The 19,801-nt window shown below is 47.3% G+C and overlaps 1 protein-coding gene and 1 long non-coding RNA gene across 3 annotated transcripts in view; both read right to left on the bottom strand.

Moving 5' to 3' along the window:
* Nucleotides 1–501: 501 nt before the first annotated feature.
* LOC311594606 (acetyl-CoA acetyltransferase, cytosolic) lies at nucleotides 502–19,365 on the bottom strand. The gene is made up of 9 exons (XM_084776456.1): nucleotides 19,213–19,365; nucleotides 18,625–18,759; nucleotides 15,001–15,182; nucleotides 11,330–11,447; nucleotides 6,907–7,050; nucleotides 5,891–6,013; nucleotides 4,517–4,671; nucleotides 2,541–2,651; nucleotides 502–1,865 (listed from the first exon to the last, which is right to left on the bottom strand). The coding sequence occupies exons 1-9, from the start codon at nucleotides 19,265–19,267 to the stop codon at nucleotides 1,695–1,697; spliced, it is 1,194 nt and encodes a 397-aa protein (XP_084632582.1). The 5' UTR covers nucleotides 19,268–19,365; the 3' UTR covers nucleotides 502–1,694.
* The window catches only part of LOC311594610, a 130,518-nt gene continuing 111,218 nt past the window's right edge, over nucleotides 502–19,801 (bottom strand). For both annotated transcript variants that reach the window (XR_014778143.1, XR_014778144.1), the window contains exon 2: nucleotides 502–933. This is a non-coding gene — a long non-coding RNA (uncharacterized lncRNA). The remainder of the gene's footprint in view (nucleotides 934–19,801) is intronic.

Below are 19,801 nucleotides of genomic sequence, written 5' to 3'. Positions count from 1 at the left end.
TGTTCATTGGCTAGATCTGAAAAGGGGGTCTAGGTTTACTGCATGCATTGTCCTTGGTTGGTACAACAGTTTGTGCAGCGCCCCACCCCCACCCCCCATCCGGATCCACCAGCCTTGATGGTCATCTTGTGTCCATTATACTCTTAGGGGACTACAGTTGTATCTGGCCCATCAATGGCAATTGTGCAAGTATGACACTTGGCTTCAATAACTGACTTTTGGAATTTATCTCTACTATAACTTGCTTATGATTTTCATAGTACATGTGACTGTTTCCTGGCAGGTTCATCTGAGTGACATTCAGGCTTGTTAGAAATGTTTGCATGAACTCTGGTTGCCCAACCTGCCCCCAATCCTGTATTTTGCTCCTTGAGTCCTTGGATGTACCTCTCTTGTTACATGTTTCAAACCAGAGCTTTTCTGTTCAAGCTGTCTGTTCTAACACATCCCCGTGGTCCGGCTTTAGTTCTGCTGTCATGATAAAACTCCTTGACAAAGGCAACGCAGGGAGGAAAGAGTTTATTCGGCTCTCGACCCCAGGTTACAGTTCATCATTTTGGGGAAGTCAAGGCAGAAGTTTGAAGCAGGTAACATCCCATCCAGTCAAGAGCAGAGAGAAATACAGCAAAGCTGCTGCTGCGCACTTTCCTACACCCAGAGGTGCACCTGTTAGAACTCCCGGACTTTTGGACTAGAACAGCTGGAATATGACAGCACTTCAGGATGGAAGAGGTCATGAATCCGACTTACAGTATTACAGGATTGGTCTTGATTTGATCAATGGGAAACCACGAGACAACAAGCAAGCAGGGGTGTTTGAAAAAGACATTAAAGAGCCTCAAGTCTGCAACAGAAGCTACAATCCCCATTCTCTCGCTCTTTTTTTTAAAAGATTTATTCATTATGTGTACAGTGCTCTGTCTGCATGCACACCTGCAGGCCAGAGGAGTGCATCAGATCACATTATAGATGGTTTGTGAGCCACCATGTGGTTGCTGGGAATTGAACTCAAGACCTTTATAAGAGCAGACAGTGCTCTTAACCTCTGAGCCATCTCTCCAGTCCAATCCCCATTCTCTTAATGGATCATTTTGGGTGCCTGCTTTTAATCCAAGTACTCAGGAGGCACAGACAGGTGGATCTCTGGGAGTGCAAAGCTAGCCAGGTCTACAAAATGATTTTCAGGCCACATGGTGAGACCCTGACCCAAAACCAAACAAACAAACAAACATCAAAATCGCCGGGTATGGTGTCGCACACCTTTGATCCCAACACTCTGGAGGCAGAGGCAGGAGGATCGCTGTGAGTTTGAGGCCAGCCTGGTCTACAAAGCAAGTCCAGCCAAGGCTACAGAGAAACCCTGTCTGGAAAAAACCAAACAACAACAACAACAAAAAAAAAACCAAAAATAAACAAACAAACAAAAAATCAAAATCAATGATCAGAGCAAATTATACCTGGAAGGCAAATATGATAAACATGGAGACTGCAAAAATCCATTCACTCTGGAGCCCTCGATGACTGTTTGGATTTCCCTTCTATTCAGTGTCTTAGCCTTGGGTGCCTGACATTAAAGTACAGCAATCTGTCCTGTCCTGGGTTCCTGTCCTCACTTTGGTCCTCTGATTTCACATTCTATTTAGTGTTTCACTGATTTAGCAAGAACCAATCAAGGGTGGTGGCCGTCCGACAAATCACCCTCTCTGAACACACATTGCTATTCCCATCCCACCCCCAATGCACAGGGCTGCAACACCACGGCTCCCACCCACTCTCTCCAGGGTGTGTAACAAGGTCACTAGAATCCTACAGCCAGATGCTCCCAGAGGATGGCCCAAGGCAATGGCTCCTCCATCCATGTTGACCTACAGGGAAGAAGAGCTTGAAGTCAGTCTCTGTGGACACAGGCTAATACCCTAGTTTTGTTTTTTTGGTTTTTCAAGACAGGATTTCTCTGTGTAGCAGCCCTGGCTATCCTGGGCTCACTTTGTAGACCAGGCTGGCCTCAAACTCATAGAGATCCACCTGCTTCTGCTTCCAGAGTGCTACTACCCTAGTTTTATCTTTCTCTTTTCAGTGGTTTTTTGTTTTGTTTTTTGAGACAGGGTTTCTGTGTAGCCTTGGTTGTCCTAGACTCACACTGTTGACCAGGCTGGCCTCAAACTCACAGAGATCTGCCTGCCTCTGCCTCCCAAGTGCTAGGATTAAAGGCGTGCACCACGACACCCAGCTTCTCGTCCCAGTGTTATTCTAATGCACCAGCCTTTCAAACTTAGCTTCCACTGTAAAGCTTGGGAGTAAATGATGCCCATGTGACACCTGCTGTCCTCCCTGGTTTCTTGAGTGTTCCATGCACTCTGGTGTGAACTAACATACTCAGTTCTTGCTGTGACAAGCAACAAAAGTCAACTGAAACTTAACTAGTATTTGCTCATCTTGCCAAGGTGACCAATCCTGGGAAAGTAACCCATCTGTTGTTTTTTACAGCTTTGAGGATTATGCAAGTTCACTGGCAAACAGGACAGCTTGGTGGTGTTTACCTTCTCGGGGTTGAGTCCAAGTTCTTTGGCTATTGCAGCAGACACCGCTGCAAAGGCTTCATTGATTTCAAACGCATCAACATCTTCCAGGGACCAGCCTGCCTTTGTAACCTATAGGAAAGATGAACTGAAGTCAAATTGATATACACACATACACATACATCTGGTGATACCAAACTTCAGATACCAGCACTTATATTAGGTGGCTCACGGCATCACATATCCTCTTGTGGCCTCCAGGGACTCCTACACTCTCTCTCTGTCTCTCTCTCTCTCTGTCTCTCTCTCTCTCTCTCTCTCTCTCTCACACACACACACACACACACACACACACACACACACATACTAATAAAAAAAATGAAGAAAAGATATTCACAGCTGGGCGTGGTGGCGCATGCCTTTAATCCCAGCACTTGGGAGGCAGAGGCAGGTGGATCTCTGTGAGTTCGAGGCCAGCCTGGTCTACAAAGTGAGTCCAGGACAGCCAAGGCTACACAGAGAAACCATGTCTCGAAAAAAAGACCAAAAAAAAAAAAAAAAAGATATTCACAATATAACCCTCAAAGGTGCACGTTGTAGGAAACTGCCACTATGAAGCTAGGTGTGTCCTGCGGCCTGTGCCTATAAACCAAGGGCTGGAAAGGCTACTACTGTCAGCCTGCAATGCTACCTCATCTGGAACTACCGTCAGCATGGACTGTTCTGATATGATCCCTGTGACAAATTTTTCCCTTGGTGAAGCTGACTCCATGCAAAAGGTAGATGATGTTCTCTAGGTAGCTGTGGTGATGCACACACCTGTAATCGCAGCACTTTAAAGCTTACACACAACAGTTGTCTATATTTAAGGCTTGTCTAGGCTATAGACCAAGACCCAGACTCAAAACCAAAAGGATGCACTCTAAAATATCCCTTCAGGTAAGCAGGAAGCTTGATGTGTCCTAAGTTACATACAGGTGATGCAGCATCCTTGAGTCTGACTTTGAAGAGTCTAGGGGCTGAAGAGATGGCTCAGCACCAGCTGCTCTCCCAGGGACCCATGCATGACTCCCACACTCACGCCGCGGTTCATCATACAGTTTGTAACCACCATCCAGGGATCCAACCCCTCCTTAGCACACAAGTAGTTTGCAGACTTATATGGAAGCAAAACACCTATGCATATAAAATAAAATAAAGTAAAAAAATTTGACCTGGGGTGCGCCAAGCTTGCTTACACACACACACACACACACACACACCCACGCACGCACGCACGCAAGGATAAATGAAGTTTTGTTTTTTTTGTGTGTGTAAGAGTGTCTTGCCTATATGTATGTAAGTGCATCACAGCCTGGTGCCTGTGGACTTCAGAAGAGGGCCCAAGGTCCCCTGGGACTAGAGTTACCAAGGTTGTGAGTTGCTATGTGAGTGCTGGGAATCAAACCCAGTTCCTCTGGAAGAACAGCCAGTGCTCTTAACCACTGAGCCATCTCTCCAGCCCTCATATATGTGGGGGTTTTGTTGTTTATTTGTTTAAGATGGAAGAATACCTAGTGTGTTCTTCCTTCACAGAAACCCAAAGACACAAGTACATGCACAAATATGTGACCCAAATGTCAGGAAGAGAACTAAATTCACTTAAGGCTTGTGAAGACAATGTTTCAAAAGGCAAACAGCAAACAAAACCTGGTGGAAGTAACACAACTGAGCAATTCCTTATACTTCAGAGTGGGAAAAGGGAGTGGAGAGGTTAAAGAGTGCTTAGTACAGAGCTGCAGGTTAGCTGTCCTCAGTGTATCAACAAAGCCAAGGACAAGGTCTGCAAAGATGAGGCAGACACACGTGGAGGTGCAAACCTGTGGTCGCAACAGCTCAGAGGAAGAGGCTAAAGGCCCAGGAGCTAAAGGCTGTTCAAAGCCACCCTATGTTTGAAGGCAGCCTGGGCTAGCCTGTCACACAGGTGCCCACCAACACACACATTTAAAGACACTCACAGCTTGCTTTATGGCTGGAATTGGTCCAACTCCCATAACGGAAGGCTCCACACCAGCTTGTGACCAGGAGACTATTCTTGCTAAAGGTCTCAGCATTCGACTCTCGGCTTCTGTCTTCTTCATCAGAACCACGGCAGCGGCCCCATCGTTCATTCCTGTAAACAAGGGCCCTGGTTTCTACAGTGCTCCTTGACTGCAGGTACAGACCCAGGGCCACCTCCTTTTCCTCCTGAAACATTAAGTTGCTGACACCTTGGCAAAGGTGTTTGCTGTGATTCATCAGACTACACAGTGAGGTTAGAAATGGTCAAGATCAGCCAGGCATGGTGGTGCAGCCCTTTAAACTCAGCACTTGGGAGGCAGAGGCAGGTGGATCACTATGAGTTTGAGGCCAGCCTGATCTACAAAAGTGAGTCCAGGACAGCCAGGACTGTTACATAGAGAAATCTCGAAAAACCTAAAAAATAAAAAAAATAAAAAAATAAAAAAAAAAAAAGAAAAGAAAGAAAGAAAGAAAGAAAAAAGAAATGGTCAAGATCAGCTGGGTGCAGTGGCACACACCTGTAATCCCAACACTCTGGGAAGCAGAGGCAGATGGATCTCTGAGTTCAAGGCCAGCCTGGTCTACAGAGTGAGTCCAGGACAGCCAAGGCTATACAGAGTCCCTTTCTTGGGAGGAAATATGGTCAAGATCAAGTTTCGAATATGATACTGACCACACAGTATTACAAGATTCTCCAAAAAGCAATGGGGGATAGAAGGAAACTGAAGAAACAAGCCTAGGCCTCACTCACACTACTGGGATTTTCTGGAATTAAAAAGTATGAAGGCAAATAAACTCTGAATCTCTGTCTGTCTGTCTGTCTGTCTGTCTGTCTTTCTTTCTTTCTTTCTTTCTTTCTATCTATTTGTTTATTTTTCTTGGAGACAGGGTCTCTTTAGCCTTGGCTGGCCTCGACCTTATAGAGCTCTGCTGCAATGCTGGGAATAAGGGAGTCCCTCACCATGCCTGGACACTTCAGAGGAGTTTTGTTTTGTTTTGTTGTTTTTGAGACAGGGTTTCTGTGTGTATCCTTAGCTATCCTATAATTCAATCTATTTGGAACTCACAAAGTAGTGGGATAAAAAGTGTACACCACCATCACCTAGACAACTTCAGAGCATTACTTTTATCCTTTTTACTTGTATCTTTAATGTAGATGTCAAAAAAGCAAATCACTTCATTCAGCATACATTAAGAAATTGGCCAAGCATATAGGACTATAAATGTTTCCCTTAAACTCAGCTTTAGGAATCATTCTGTGTAAAGACATATTCACATAGTAGACCTCACCACAGCTGGCACTTCCCCAAAATGCCTTTCAGAAATCAAACCTGATGCATTAGCTGGGGTGACTGTTCCCGTGCCATCAGTAAGAAAGTAAGGTTTTAGCTTGCCCATGGCTTCAATGTTGCTCCCATGACGAGGAAACTCATCCACTTTCACTTCAGTGAGACCTGCAAAGAATAAATCCGGTGGCTTGGGGTGAGCACAGAGAAGGCAGAACGCTGGGACTGGGGCTTCTCAGAAACAAGAGGGTTCACATTTGAGAGAAAGGACTGTTCCATTTACCCACTTCCATCCCAGTAGGAAATGACTGGCTCCCTGCATCTACCCCGTAAGAACTCACTGTGAAGACACTCTCCCTGTGTTCAAACCCACTGCCCTCTCCCAGGACAGCAGTTATGCGTATTGAACGGATGTAGGTTTGGTCACTACGTTTAGCTGGTTGCATCTGAGCAGGTGAGGTGTGGAGCAATCCACCTTCTACCAGCTGGGCACAAATGGCAGTTACTGCTAAGGGCGCTGTCTGCAGGGTCCTCTTTAGATCATGGAGTGTAAGCTAACAAGATGTGTCGTCTGCATGTCACACACACGGGAGCAACTGGAGAGGCTTTATTTAGACTGCACAGGAGAGGTGTGTCTTCTGAGTACCACAGATGACACTCTACTTCTCATGACACCGCCAGGATGCACACTGCAGCTGTGAACAGTCTGAAGAAGACGGTTTCCATGTGACCATACCCCCTGTAGACAGTATTTTACAGCCAGGTGTGGTGGTGCACACCTGCAATGCCAGCATTCAGCAGGTAGAAGCAGGACGGTCACCCACCACCTGGAGGCCAGCCCGGTCCACACAGGGAGCACGAGGCCGTCCAGGCTTCACAGCAAGACAAGACTGTGGCTCAAAACACACAGCATCACCACCTGCCCTCCCACATTCAGATGTATAATGCCCACGCCTTTACTTCCTGTAAAGTCCAACATTCACAAACAGCCCTGCACATCATCCTTGCAGTGTCATTCATGCCTACAAACAGGTTCCTGTTTGTGTGATCCCAATACTCACCTTTTCTGGAAGACACCAGCACTGGCACAATCTCCTTGTCAAAGTGGCCAGCTTTCTGCGCATGCTCTGCCCTGTTCTGGGACAGAACTGCAACCTTGTCTTGGGCCTCTCTACTCACTTGCCATTTTTTGGCTACATTTTCAGCTGAGGAGAAGAAAAGACAAAAACAGTATATTCATGAGCTGGGTTGTGGTAGCTCAAGTGACTCACATTTAGGCCTCTTTCCCTTTCTATGTCTGCAAACTTCCAGAAATCTGTACCCAGATTCACCACTGATATGTCTGCCTCATTTACTTAGCATCTCCTATATGAACCTTCTAAGGGAAAGAAGTCCACAGCCCTTTCCCTCTGTGGATGACTCACAGGGGAAGATGGCTGCTGCCAAGCATGATGACTTCAGTTTGACACCGGGGATAAGCATGATGGAGGGAAAGGACTATAGCATGTTGTAGGATATTTGGGCCCACTGTGAGCCCTGAGATTGTGAACTGTGAAAATCTATTTGGTGTAGTTCGATACTTTTAATCAAAGAGCTTTCTATACACAGGATTTAATAAAGTTAACCTAGGTCAAGAGGTAGAGCATAGTCGGGCGAGATGGTGCACACCTGTAATCCCAGCACTAAGGGAGGCAGAGGCAGTCAGATCTCTGTGAGTTCAAGGCCAGCCTGGTCAACAAAGCGAGTCGAGGACAGCCAAGGCTACACAGAGAAACTCTGTCTGGGGCTGGGGAGGAAAGAGATGGAGCAAGAAACCAGCTGATAGGGACTAAGTAGAGAGGAGTAGAAAGGAGGGACTTTAAGAGAAGGGCATTTAAGACAGCGTGGACAAGAAGTTCTTGGGCTTTTTGCCTTTTTCTCATGGGTTGTTGGCTGAGCTACCAAGCTCTAAACCTTGGGCTTTGGCTTTTTGGCTTTTTCTAGCTGGATGTGAGCTGAGTAGGAAGGTCAGCAGGGTGCTTTCTCTGCCTCTCTGAGCAGGCTTTTACACCAGCATCTGGCTCCTGAGTCTTCACTGGTAAAATCAAATGACTTGGGAGTTAGTGTTTCGTAACAGGTTTCCCCTCTTTCTTCACACCTGCCCTTTTGTTGTCATAAGTCAGCCAGCTTGATGGCATGATGGTGCACAGCGAGGCAGCAGATCTGGGAGCTTCAGGGCATCACAATGTTTGAAGTCTGGTGCTCTTCACTATCAATTTCTTTTTTCTTTCTTTTTCCCCCAAGACAGGGTTTCTCTGTGTAGCCTTGGCTGTCCCGGACTCGAATTGTAGATCAGGCTGACCTTGAACTCACAGTGATCTGCCTGCCCTGAGTGCTGGGATTACAGGCGTGCGCCACCATGCCTGGCTCACTGTCCATTTCTTTAGATCGTAAGCCTATCTGTGCACCTTATGCTGGTCATTTAACACATTTGTCTTTTTAACTTATCTTTTTAAATTCTGAACTAACCTTAAAAGATTTATTTATTTTTATGTACACTGGTGTTTTGCCTACATGTATGTCTGTGAAGGTGTTAGATCCCCTGGAACTGGAGTTATGACATTCTTTTTTTTATTTTAAGAAGACATTATTTATTTTGTGTATGTGTGTGCACACGCATGCAGCTGCCAGTGAGGAAGAAAAGGGCATCAGATGACTGAACTAAGCCACCTGACATGGTCGCTAGGAACTGGCCTCTGGTCCTCTGAAAGTGCAGCAAGCACTTTTAAACAGGGAGCTGTCTCTCTAACCCATAGCTTGGTATTTCTGAAGGGCAGGGCCCCTCTCTTCCATCTCATTGTCTTTGCCTCCTCACTGAATAATGAATGGCATAGGTGCTGGCATAGGTGACAGTCCGTTACGCTTGGTGCCCCTGGAGATCAGGTTTCCGGATGTAACAGGTGCTCTAACACTAAACTAAACCCTTTGCTTCAGGATCTAAGTATATAGTAATCGTCTGGTGATGCTGAGGCAGGTAGTCTGAGTATCACTCAAGAAACTGGCTTATCAGGCATGAAAGCACACACTTTTGGTCCCTGCATTTGGGAGGCAGAGGCAGGTGGATCTGCTTAAGTTTGAGGCTAGCCTGGTCTACAAAGCAAGTGCTAGGACAGTCAAGGCTACACAAAGAAATCCTGTCTCAAAAAACAAAACAAAAAACCCACACCAGGCAGTGGTGGCACACACTTTTAATCCCAGCACTTGGGAGGCAGAGGCAGGTGGATATCTGTGAGTTCAAGGCCAACCTAGGCTACAAAGTGAGTCTAGGACAACCAAGGGCTATTACACAGAGAAACCCTGTCTCAGGGAAAAAAACAAAACCCAAACAAACAAACAAAAAACTCACAAAAATAAAAAAAGGAAGGAACAAACTAGCAAGATGCTAGGACAACCAGGATCCAGGGAAGATGCATGGCCGTTCCTATCATCTGCTGGACAGCCTTTTAGCCTTCTGTGCTGTTGATCTCACTGGAGCAGAGAAATCTTGAGTCCCCATTTATTACATCACCAAGATCGCTCTCCTTCCTTGCACTTGCACACACTGTCTCATGTGCTTACACTTTTAGCCTTTTCCCAGTATCCTATTTATGTGACGCAACTCACCAAGGTGCTTCTGAACAAGGTGCTTCACAGTCAACTCAAAGTCAAATGTTACTTCTGTCTGAGTTACGTTTAACTGTCAACATAGGACACAGGACCTAGATACATGACTAATGACACAACTATGCTTAAGCAAGGCTAGTTTATCTGACAGCACCTGTCTTACTTCCCAGCTTGTGGGCCCTGTTTCCTATCTGGTAAGATGAGCGAACTGAACCAGAGAATCCTAACATTTCCACACCAAGGACTCACAGCTAGAAAGTATTGATTTACTCATTTCTGCTCCTAAAACAGGAACTGTGTGTGTACAATTCTAAAACCATGAGGAAAAGCTGTCCTTTTTTTTTTTTTTTTTTTTTTTTGGTTTTTCAAAACAGGGTTTCTCTGTGTAGCCTTGGCTATCCTGGACTTACTTTGTAGACCAGGCTGGCCTCGAGCTTATAAAGATCCGCCTGCCTCTGCCTCCCAAGTGCTGGGATTAAAGGTGTGGGTCACCACCAGCGGCACGAAAAGCTGTTTTAAGAGTGCAGCTAGGTGTGGTGGTGCACACCTTTAATCCCAGTACTCAGGAAGCAGAGGCAGGTGGATTGCTGTGAGTTCGAGGCCAGCCTAGTGCAGAAATCAAGTCCAAAACAAAGAGTGCACATGGAGGCAGAAGCAGGCAGATTTCTGTGAGCTCAAGGCCATCCAGTTCTACAAAGTGATTCCAGGACAGCCAGGGCTACACAGAGAAATCCTGTCTCGGGAAAATGAGAGAAAGAGAGAGAGAGAGAGAGAGAGAGAGAGAGAGAGAGAGAGGCGGGGGGGGGGGGGGGAGCGCGAGCGCATGTGAGCGCGAGCACGTGCACACATGAGTGAGCACACAACTCTCATGATGGCCTGAGGTCTTCCTGGGCTGGCGCAGACCCTGCTAAGCTTCCTCAAGATGTGGTCCCCTCCACCATCAACTTCCTGGGCAAGATAAACCTTTGTGCGTACACCTTCCTCCCTTCCTTCTTTTCTTTTAAAAATTAATTTATTAAAAATAAACAAATAAAAATTAATTTATTTCATTTCATGAAAGAGTGTTTTACTTGCATGTATGTCTATGTACCATTTGCGTGTTTAGTGCCCTTTGAGATCAGAAGAGCGAATTAGATGGAATAAAATCACTAATGGTGTGGGTGCTGGGAAGCAAACTCAAATCCTTTGCAAGAACAGCAAGTGCTCCTGGCCACTGAGCCACTCCTCCAACTAACAGTCCTCTTCGTGCTGGCCATTCAGCGGCAACGCTCAATGTTCATTAGCAACATGTGTCTGTCAGGGAGTTGCCGGCTGCTCCTTTAGGTTCCTAACTTCATTTCCTATACTGTCTCACTTTTTTGCTCTTAAGACCTTCAAATCTGGTGAAAATCTGTCATCTTGCTTTCTTTTCTTTTTCCAGTCTTATCCCATCATGTGGTTGGTCTCTGCCCTCTGCCAGTGAAATGTGGGTCACAGTTTCAGCAGACACTGCAGGAACTTTAAGGACAGAATGAGTGAACTGCATACATTTGGAAGGCATGACCTTCCAAGGTCCAGCCACCAGAGTCCTAGTCTGGCCAACGACACATATACCACAAGCTTCCTGCATCAGGTCAAAGGTAGACCACAAGCCATCTGGGGAAGCTTCATGAAGCACCCAACAGCACACATATCCCAGGGCTCTCTCGGTGCTACTGTATGCCTAGGCTTCCTGACTAAATAGGTCTTGGACAGTATGGTAGCCAAATGGCCACCAGACTCAGAGCCTATGCAATGGGCCTCTCTGTCACATGCTCTTGTCAACCTTTTAGACGCTAGTGTCTGCAGCCACATCAGCCTTACCTGTAATGCCCATATGATAGTTGTGAAACGCATCTGTGAGACCGTCACAGAGTATGCTGTCAGCTAGTGGCACCTCACCCATCTTGACTCCTGTTCTCAGGTGAGCCAAGTGAGGGGCCTGGAAACAGGAAGTAAGAGCAGATTTAGGCTTTCTTGTCCTCTCAGGATCCCACTCAGATACAGAATGAGCTGGCCAGTACCTCCTCCCTCTTTATTACCCATGAAGCCCTTCTCTTCAGTACCTGCTCTCTCCACACCACAGCCTGAAACCTCTTGGCATCAGCTGACAATCCTACCTACCTTCATGTAGCAATCTATGCCCATACAACTTGCCCATTTCCCTTTCTCCCTCGAACTGTCCGTTCTGTGTCTGAATTCCTTGTGATCCCATTTTTTCCTTCTAGATAGACAAGTATTATCTAAGGGGATGGCATAAAACCCTAACTCTTATACCTGCTTTTGAAAAAATGTTCCGTGTGTGCACCTGAGTGAGTTTACGTGCACCACATGAGTGTATGCCTGAGGAGACCAGAGGGTACTGGATGTCCTGGAGCTGGCTAGCAGGCAGTTGTGAGCACATGACATGGAGGCCAGGAACTGGACTTGGGTCCTCTGCAAGAGTAGTACAAGCTCTTCTCCACTGCCTCGTTGCTCCAGCACATCTCGTACCTATCTGATAGGAGACATGAGAGCCACAGGGAGAATACTCCTGCTGCAGAATGAGCTGACGGGAGGGCTTCTGGGTAGAAGCTATTTCTAACTTCCAGCCATTCAAAGCAGTCAGAATGCAATTGGAAGATTAATGGGCAAGGAGTCAATAGAGGTGAACTGATAAAAGTACAATAATATCTATGAATGCAAACGAGATAATTAGAAGCTGGAGAGATGGCTCAGTGGTTAAGAGCTTGTACAGCTCTTCCAGAGTTCCAAGTTTGGTTTCCGGCTCCCAGGTCAGCTAGCTAGGTACAAGGATCTCCAACTTCAGGGAACCAGATGCCTCTGGCCTCCAAAGGATACTTGAACTTACATCCACCCCTCACCCCCAACCCCAACACACAAAGAAAAACAGGAAATGACATAATTAATTAACTCATAATTTTGTGTATAAATTATTCTTAAGAAGCAAAGAAACCAAAGCCATGCATCTAAGTGGTGGCTCTGGACATCAACGTTCCCACCTGTAAGTTGGGAATAACAGCACTGATGCCATATTGGCTTGTGTGACCACACATAGCAGTCCTCAGTGCAGGACTGCATGTTGGTCTAGCCAACCAGAAGGACTCAGCTCACTTGTGATCTTCAGCCTGCCTCCTCCTGAGCTCTGCTGGGGTTGAGCTCACTAGGTCTCTGACCAGTGGCTCCCAAGGTCAGACCTTGAAGATAAGAGGATGCTGTTCCACTACAATTCTGGCTTGAAGGATAGCACCTGGTGAGACAGAGGGGGACGGCAAGCGTCCTGGAGAGGGGCAGTTTGCCATGATCCTCGGCTATGTCCTTTCTTTTGCTTTTTGAGTCTAGTCTTGTAACTCAGGCTGGTTTGAGTTTCAGGGCTCATGTAGTTCTCAGCCTTAGCTCCTGAACAGCAGGGACTGGCATGCCTTCTCCACAGGTGGCCTTTACAAGTTCTGCCCTCAACCAAGTACGGTCCCTGTGTCTCTCCTGACCAAGGGCCATGACAAGAGAGTAAGTAGCAACATGTGACTTGACTGTTCCTCACAGTGGAAAAGCAAGTCAAAACCAAGCTAGCCTGTCTCCTGCTTCCCTCAGGTCTGAGAGCTGAGATGCTGGAGATCAGTCCGGCCACTGCTCCTTATGCACTGTGTGCAGACTATGGTCTAGATTATTCACATGTGGACTGTTTGAGCTCTGGCTCAAAGTCAGAAGAGCATTTTCTAGGGATGAGCTGGACCCGGACTAATGAACTGTGTCTAAGAACAGGACGCTCCCAGTTCGCAGAATCCAACCTGGCAAGTTTGAGTTCAGGTGCCCTGATGCCCACAGCTGTGGGACAATCTCTCTGAAGGTCTGAGCGTGAACTAGGGCTTCGAAACGGCAGAGCTTATGCTCCGCTGTCCAACTCTGTTCACACAACATTTAGGTTCACCTCTCTTAAAAAAAAAGTCATGCCAGCACTCGGGTGGAGTTTTATGAATTTGAGGACAAGCTAGTATATAAGGGGGGTTCCAGGCCAGTCGAAACTACACAGGCCCCTATGCACACTTGGGTGGGGTCGGGGGAGTAGGGCATGGTTGTGCAGAGCTTTGACCCCAGCACTCAGGACGCAGAGACAGGCAGATCTCTGAGTTGGAGGCCAGCCTGGTCTACAAAGAGTTCCAGGACAACCAGAGCTACATAGAAAAATCCTGTCTTGGAAAGCTAAATAAATAAAGGAAAAGAAGAAAACAAAAGAATGGTGGTGCTGGTGAGATGGCTCGGTAAGTACAGGCACTTGCACCAAGTCTGATGAGCTGAGTTCAGTCCCCAGCTGGTGGAGGGTGAGCACCCACTCTGGTTAGGACTCTACAGTGAACTATACCAGGGTGCAGGGGCTGTACCCATCCCCTAGCGACAGGTAATAGTGCCTTTTATTTTAAGTATTATTATTAATTTTTGAGAAAAGGTTTCTCTGTGTAGCCATGGCTGTCCTGGAACTTGCTCTGTAGACCAGGCTGGCCTCAAACTTAGCCGGCTCTGCCTCCAGAGAGCTGAGAGTGAAGGTGTACACCACCACACCCCTCCTGTATTTTCTTTAACAAGTGAAAAATGGCAGTAGTGCATGATGGGAAACAACTCACCACAGGGAGTGAAGAACTAGACAGCACCTTAAGTGGACAAGTTGGGGACCCAAGTAGGAATACCAATCTGGAGCTGTTTCTCCTTTACTGTCCTATCTAACTTTTATTCTTTGATAATAAGTAGAGCTGAATTACAGGTCTGGATGACTCAGGTGGCCTTAGACCTTGGCGTCAACTCCTAAGGATGACAGCCCTCAGAAGTTAGTCAGTTGCCTGTGGAATTAAGTATCCTTTACCTTTCTAGTGTTCTCAAAGTGGATTTGTAATGGACATGTTTATTAACTCTTTGGGCATGATTTAAAAAAAAAAAAGGCTTTCTTAAACTTTTATTTTTACTTTAGTTACAGACAGTTGTGAGCTGCCATGTGGGTGCTGGGAATTGAACCCGGATCCTTTGGAAGAACAGCAAGTGCTTTTAACCTCTGAGCTATCTCTCCAGCCCCCTCAAAGTTTAAGAAAACTTTAAAAGTTTGAAAATATCCAAAAACTTACAAAGAATGTTTTTCTGAGCATGGCGGCACATGCTTGTAATCTTAGCACTCAGGAGACAGAGCAGAGGCAAGCACTTAAAGCTAGGCTAGGCTAGGCTACATAGGAAGTCCTGAGCTAGCCTCGGCTACAGAGTAAGCAGGGAGAGCAACCAACTAATCTTGTGGGTGCATTCAGCAAACACTGTCTGCTTCTGGAACAACAGCTTAGAGAGATTCTACTCTGCTGCAACTGCCTGGCTGACAGGCTGTTCTTCAGTAGGATTTCTCACCCCACCTGGAGAGCAGTGAGCACTCAGGCAGGGTGAGGCTCAGCCACTTTGTGTGTGTCCCTCAGCAGGACACGGCCTAGGCGATGAGAGTGGTGAGGCAGCACCTCTGTGCTTACCTTGCTCATGTTCTCCATGCCTCCTGCAACCACGATGCTGGAGTCGCCTGTGGCTATGGCCTGGGCTGCAAGGCACACGGCCTTTAGGCCCGAGCCACAGATCATCTGGCAGCTCCACGCTGGAACTGAGTAGGGGATCCCTGCACCCACACTGGCTTGTCGAGTAGGATTCTGCCCACAGCCTGGAACAAGGAACACAGAAGCCTCTGAGCCACCAAGGAGAAAGGGGAGACAGCAGGGCTCAAGTGTGGGCCAACTGCCAGGAGATGCCTGCACTGCAGCCTGCCTTCAGGGCAGCTAAGCTCCCACAGCAGCACAGAGGCCTGGTTCCCTCTCTGCCTGCCACTCTATGCCTGGGACACATGCCACCTCGTGCAACACCTTGGTGTTCCAGAGAGAAGCCTCCTCCTCCACAAACAAGTTCCCAATACCCAAGACAGAGCCAAAATATCTGTGTCTCTAGAGAGAGCCTTACTTTTCCTCCTAGTCAGCAAGAAACTTAATTAAGACCAGGATAAGAGCCAGCCAGTTACTCTGCCTGTAACCACAAGGCATAATTCAGACATGTGGAGCATACTGCTCCCGGGTTCATGCATAAGACACCTATAGAGAAAAGAGGGGTTACTTACAGAGGAAATCTGTGAGTAAAAGCTATGTACTAAGTCATGCTGGTGTGGCAGCTCACACCTATAATCCTAACATTCTGTAAGCTGAGGCAGAAGGCTCACAGTAAACCCGAGACCAGCATGAGCCAACTGTTCAAAGTTGTCTGCAGTACATTATGAGTGAATTCTAGGCCAGCATGGACTATATATAAGGCCTTCTCCAAAAAGTAAAAAAATCAAATTAAACACATATAACAAAATCAGAACCAACAGTTCACTTGAGAGTTCCTTCAACTGGCAAAGCAAACAAACAAATAAATAAAAATTCACTTCCGTGAACACAGTAGAAAAGGGATGGAGGCCAAACCCTGCAATGTTATCAGTTGCACTGTCTTTCACTGTATGATGAATGGCAAAGAGTGGTTCCCTTCCTTGCAAGTTCCAGATACAACCACATCTATGACCTCTCCTTAGTGTGTTTGCTGGAAAAATACTAATAGGACCCTGTCGAAAACTTAGAAATTCTATGAATTACTATCACTAACCTAAAGTTTGGTGAAAAGTGAAAAACACATATAATTATTCATGTCTTTAATCCTTGCCCTCAGGAGGCAGAGGCAGATAGATTTCTGGTTCAAGACAAGCCAGGGGCATCAGAAAAGTTTCTGGATGAGGGTAGTGGTTCATGCCTGTAATCCAAGGGTTGAGGAGTTAAAGGTAAGAGGTTTGCATCAAGAACTGCACATGTTCAAAGGCAGCCAGGGCTACAGTAGAAGACTGTCTCAGAAATTAAAAAATAAAGAATTCTAAATTAAACTAATAAGATACTATTCAATAAAGATATTATTTTATAAGGTACCCATTCTTTTCTTTTTCTTTTTCTTTTTTTAGACAAGGTTTTTCTCTATAGCCTTGGCTGCCCTGGACTTATTTTGTAGACCAGGGTGATTTGAACTCACAGAGATCCACCTGCCTCTGCCTCCCAGAGTGCTGGGATTAAAGGTGTGCGCCGCCACTCCCTGCTATTATCCTTAGCTTCTACAATAGTGTTCTAGCTGGAGAGATGATGGTCTGTATTGTGCTGAGTTTGATTCCCAGCACTCACACCAGGCAGCTCACAACTGCCCGTAACTGCACCTGCAGGGATCGGATATGTGGGTGTGTTTAATGAAATGGGGCTGGAGACATAGTTTGGTGGTTAAGAATGCTGGCAACTGTTTCCGAGAACCCTGGTTTGATCCCACCCACAGAGTGGCTTACAACTGTCTGTAACTAGTCTCAGGGGATCCGATGCCTCTTCTGGCCTCCCTGGGCACCAGGAATGCACACAGTGTCTACATACATGTAGACAAAATAGCCATATACATAAAAGTATTTTTTTTTTAAAGAAAGAGCAAGGTGGTGGTGGTACACATCTTTAATCCTAGCACTTGGAAGGAAGAAGTGGGCAGATCTCTGAGTCCGAGGCCAGCCTGCCTCTGCCTCCCTGAGGACTGGGATTACAGGCATCAGCCACCTTGACTGACTCCATTTAAAGTTTAATATCACTTCTGGACCATGAAGATGGACATGAGGGAGTCACTGGATCTCTCTCCAGCCTAACCAAATCAAACACATCCCCCTTCCTCCCACTGACTATCCACTTTGCTATTCTGCCTAGCTTATGATGGACAACTGGCTGAACCTAGCTTCTTGAGATAAAGATTGTGACACCAAGTTGGGTAACAAGACTACTTCACTTAGCCGGGCATAGCTGTGCCTACCTTTAATCTCAGCACTTGGGAGGCAAAGGCAGGTGGATCACTGTGAGTTCGAGGCCAGCCTGGTCTACAGAGCAAGTCCAGGACAGCCAAGGATACACAGAGAAACCCTGTCTCAAAAAACAAAAACAAAAAGCAAAAACAACAAAAAAAGACTACTTCATTTTATATATATATATATATAAATATATATATAATATATATATAAAGATGTTACAAATTTTGTATGTGGTGGTATTGGAAATCAAAACAACTCTGGCCCCAATTGTTTCAAGTATGGAATATTCAAACTGCATGCATATGATGGTCTCAGGGCCAAGGATAAAAGTTGGTTTTGAATATTAACAATTTTCTCTACAATTGATTCAATGTATACAGAGTGAGCACCAGGGAGGGGAGGGAAGGGAACACATGACCACATGCATGCTAACTACACACTTCACCACTGAGCTACATAGTGAGCACAGGGGAGGGCAGGGGAGTGAACACATGACCACATGCATGCTAACTACACACATCAGCACTGAGCTACAGTGAGCACAGGAGAGGGCAGGGAAGGGAACACATTACCACATGCATGCTAACTACACACTTCAGCACTGAGCTGCAAAAACACATGACCACATGCATGCTAACTGCACACTTCACCACTGAGCTACAAGGCCCCAAGCCAATTATCAGCAAGGAATGGTCAGTGGTCACTGGCCTACAAACCCAGCAGGAAGCAGAGGTCAGATGAAGGCATCCTTAGAGTCTCCTGTCTTCCTCCAAGGAGTGACTAAGTCTCCAGGGGCGAGGAACAACCTCATGACAAGTGGACAAGGGTATTCCTGCTCTGCTGCAGCCATGCTCACAGCTCTGGCACAGTGCAGGTCCACATGCTTTTACTGTGTGACATTTTAGGGCTGTGTGGAGGGCTATGCATCAGGCTGGCCCTGCTTCTAACAATTTAAAGGCAGTACAGATCAGTGGTCTAGGACCACTGCGGAGGTGGGGGGGGGGAGCTTGTAAAGAAGCTGTGACTTCAACTAGAGGAAGGAGGAGGGGCACAAAGAATTCTGGCAGAGAGCACTCTAAGCAAAGAGATGTATGGTGTGTGTGTGTGTGTGTGTGTGTGTGTGTGTGTGTGTAACTCTAAGCAAAGAGATGTATGGGGTGTGTGTGTGTGTGTGTGTGTGTGTGTGTGTGTGTGTGTGTGTGTGTAAATACAGGGTCTGTCTGTAATGGAACTGACTTCTCCTGGGCTACTGAGGAGTTACCTGCCGTCAAAACGTGTCCAAATATGACCTCGGACACCTCTTCTGGAGCCACCTTGGCCCTCTGCAGGACTTCTTTGATGACAGTTGTCCCCAGGTCGTGGGCGGGCACAGTGGACAGGGCACCATTGAAGGAGCCTATAACGGAATGGTGAAGAGGAAGGGCATCTGAACCAAGAGCACACTTTGGACCACCGAGGGAGCGGATGGGGCCACATGCTTTCCAAACAAATAAAAAACTGGCGCCGAGAAGGACAAAGGCTTTGGGGACTTCCAGGACAATGCAAGCCCAAAGCCAGCCGGGAGTCCCTGCTCAGACCACTAACTCCTGGCCCCCGCCACCACAGCGTGACCGATGGTGCCTCCCTGAGAGGGCCAATCAGGGATCGGGAGAGAGAACGCGTCCGAACCTCAGCCAATAGGTGAGCCCGGCAGAGTGGTGGCTCTACTGCGAGGAACCAATCGCAGCCCGAGGGGCGGGGCCGCGAGCGCGGCGCGAGGCAGCGGGCTGTGGAGTCCGTGGCCGACGGCCCCCCTCCCCGTCTTGTGAGCCCGGCTCTCCACGCACCTGTTGGGGAGCGGGACACTCACCTATGGCGGTCCGCGCCGCCGAGACGATGACCACGGGTTCCGAGCCTGAGCTCATCCTGTCTCCCTGCTCTGCTCTACCAGCTGCCAGCCCGGCGCAGTGTGTGACTGAGGTAAAACTTCCTTGAGCCTCCTAGGTCGTCTTGGGGGGTGGGGCTTTGGCCTCCATGCCACGCCTCCTCGCGCCTGCGCGCAACGCCGGGCGGGTCTAAAGCCTGGAGTAAGATGGGGTGGAGGTCGGGTACCCTTGTGGTAGCGGTTGTTGGGGCGCCAGCGCCACCTAAGTGTGTCGGGTTAGGGTGGGGCGTAGCTAACCCATGGGTCTTGAGTTGGACGTAGGCAGTCTAGACGTATCGGAGAGCTGTGTGGTGTGCAGTCTAGGAGACTTAGGTGGGGGCGAGTGTAAACGGTCTAAGGGTGTCGACTGGGCTAGGGCTCTTCTCTAGGCGACACTCTCCAGAGAGCCTAGCCTAGCCTGAGTGGGCACCTCCTGCATCTTCTTCAAGGTTTTCCGCTATGCTGACAGCTTCTGGGCGCATGGCCTCGGTACTAATAGATCTTTAAGACAATGGATCGCTGCTGTTTTAGACTC

This window comes from Acomys minous (genome assembly GCF_964271855.1).
Source record: "Acomys minous genome assembly, chromosome: 3".
Classification (NCBI taxonomy): Eukaryota; Metazoa; Chordata; class Mammalia; order Rodentia; family Muridae; genus Acomys; species Acomys minous.
The sequence above is the reverse complement of the archived record's forward strand: the minus strand, read 5'-3'. Positions and strand labels throughout refer to the sequence as shown.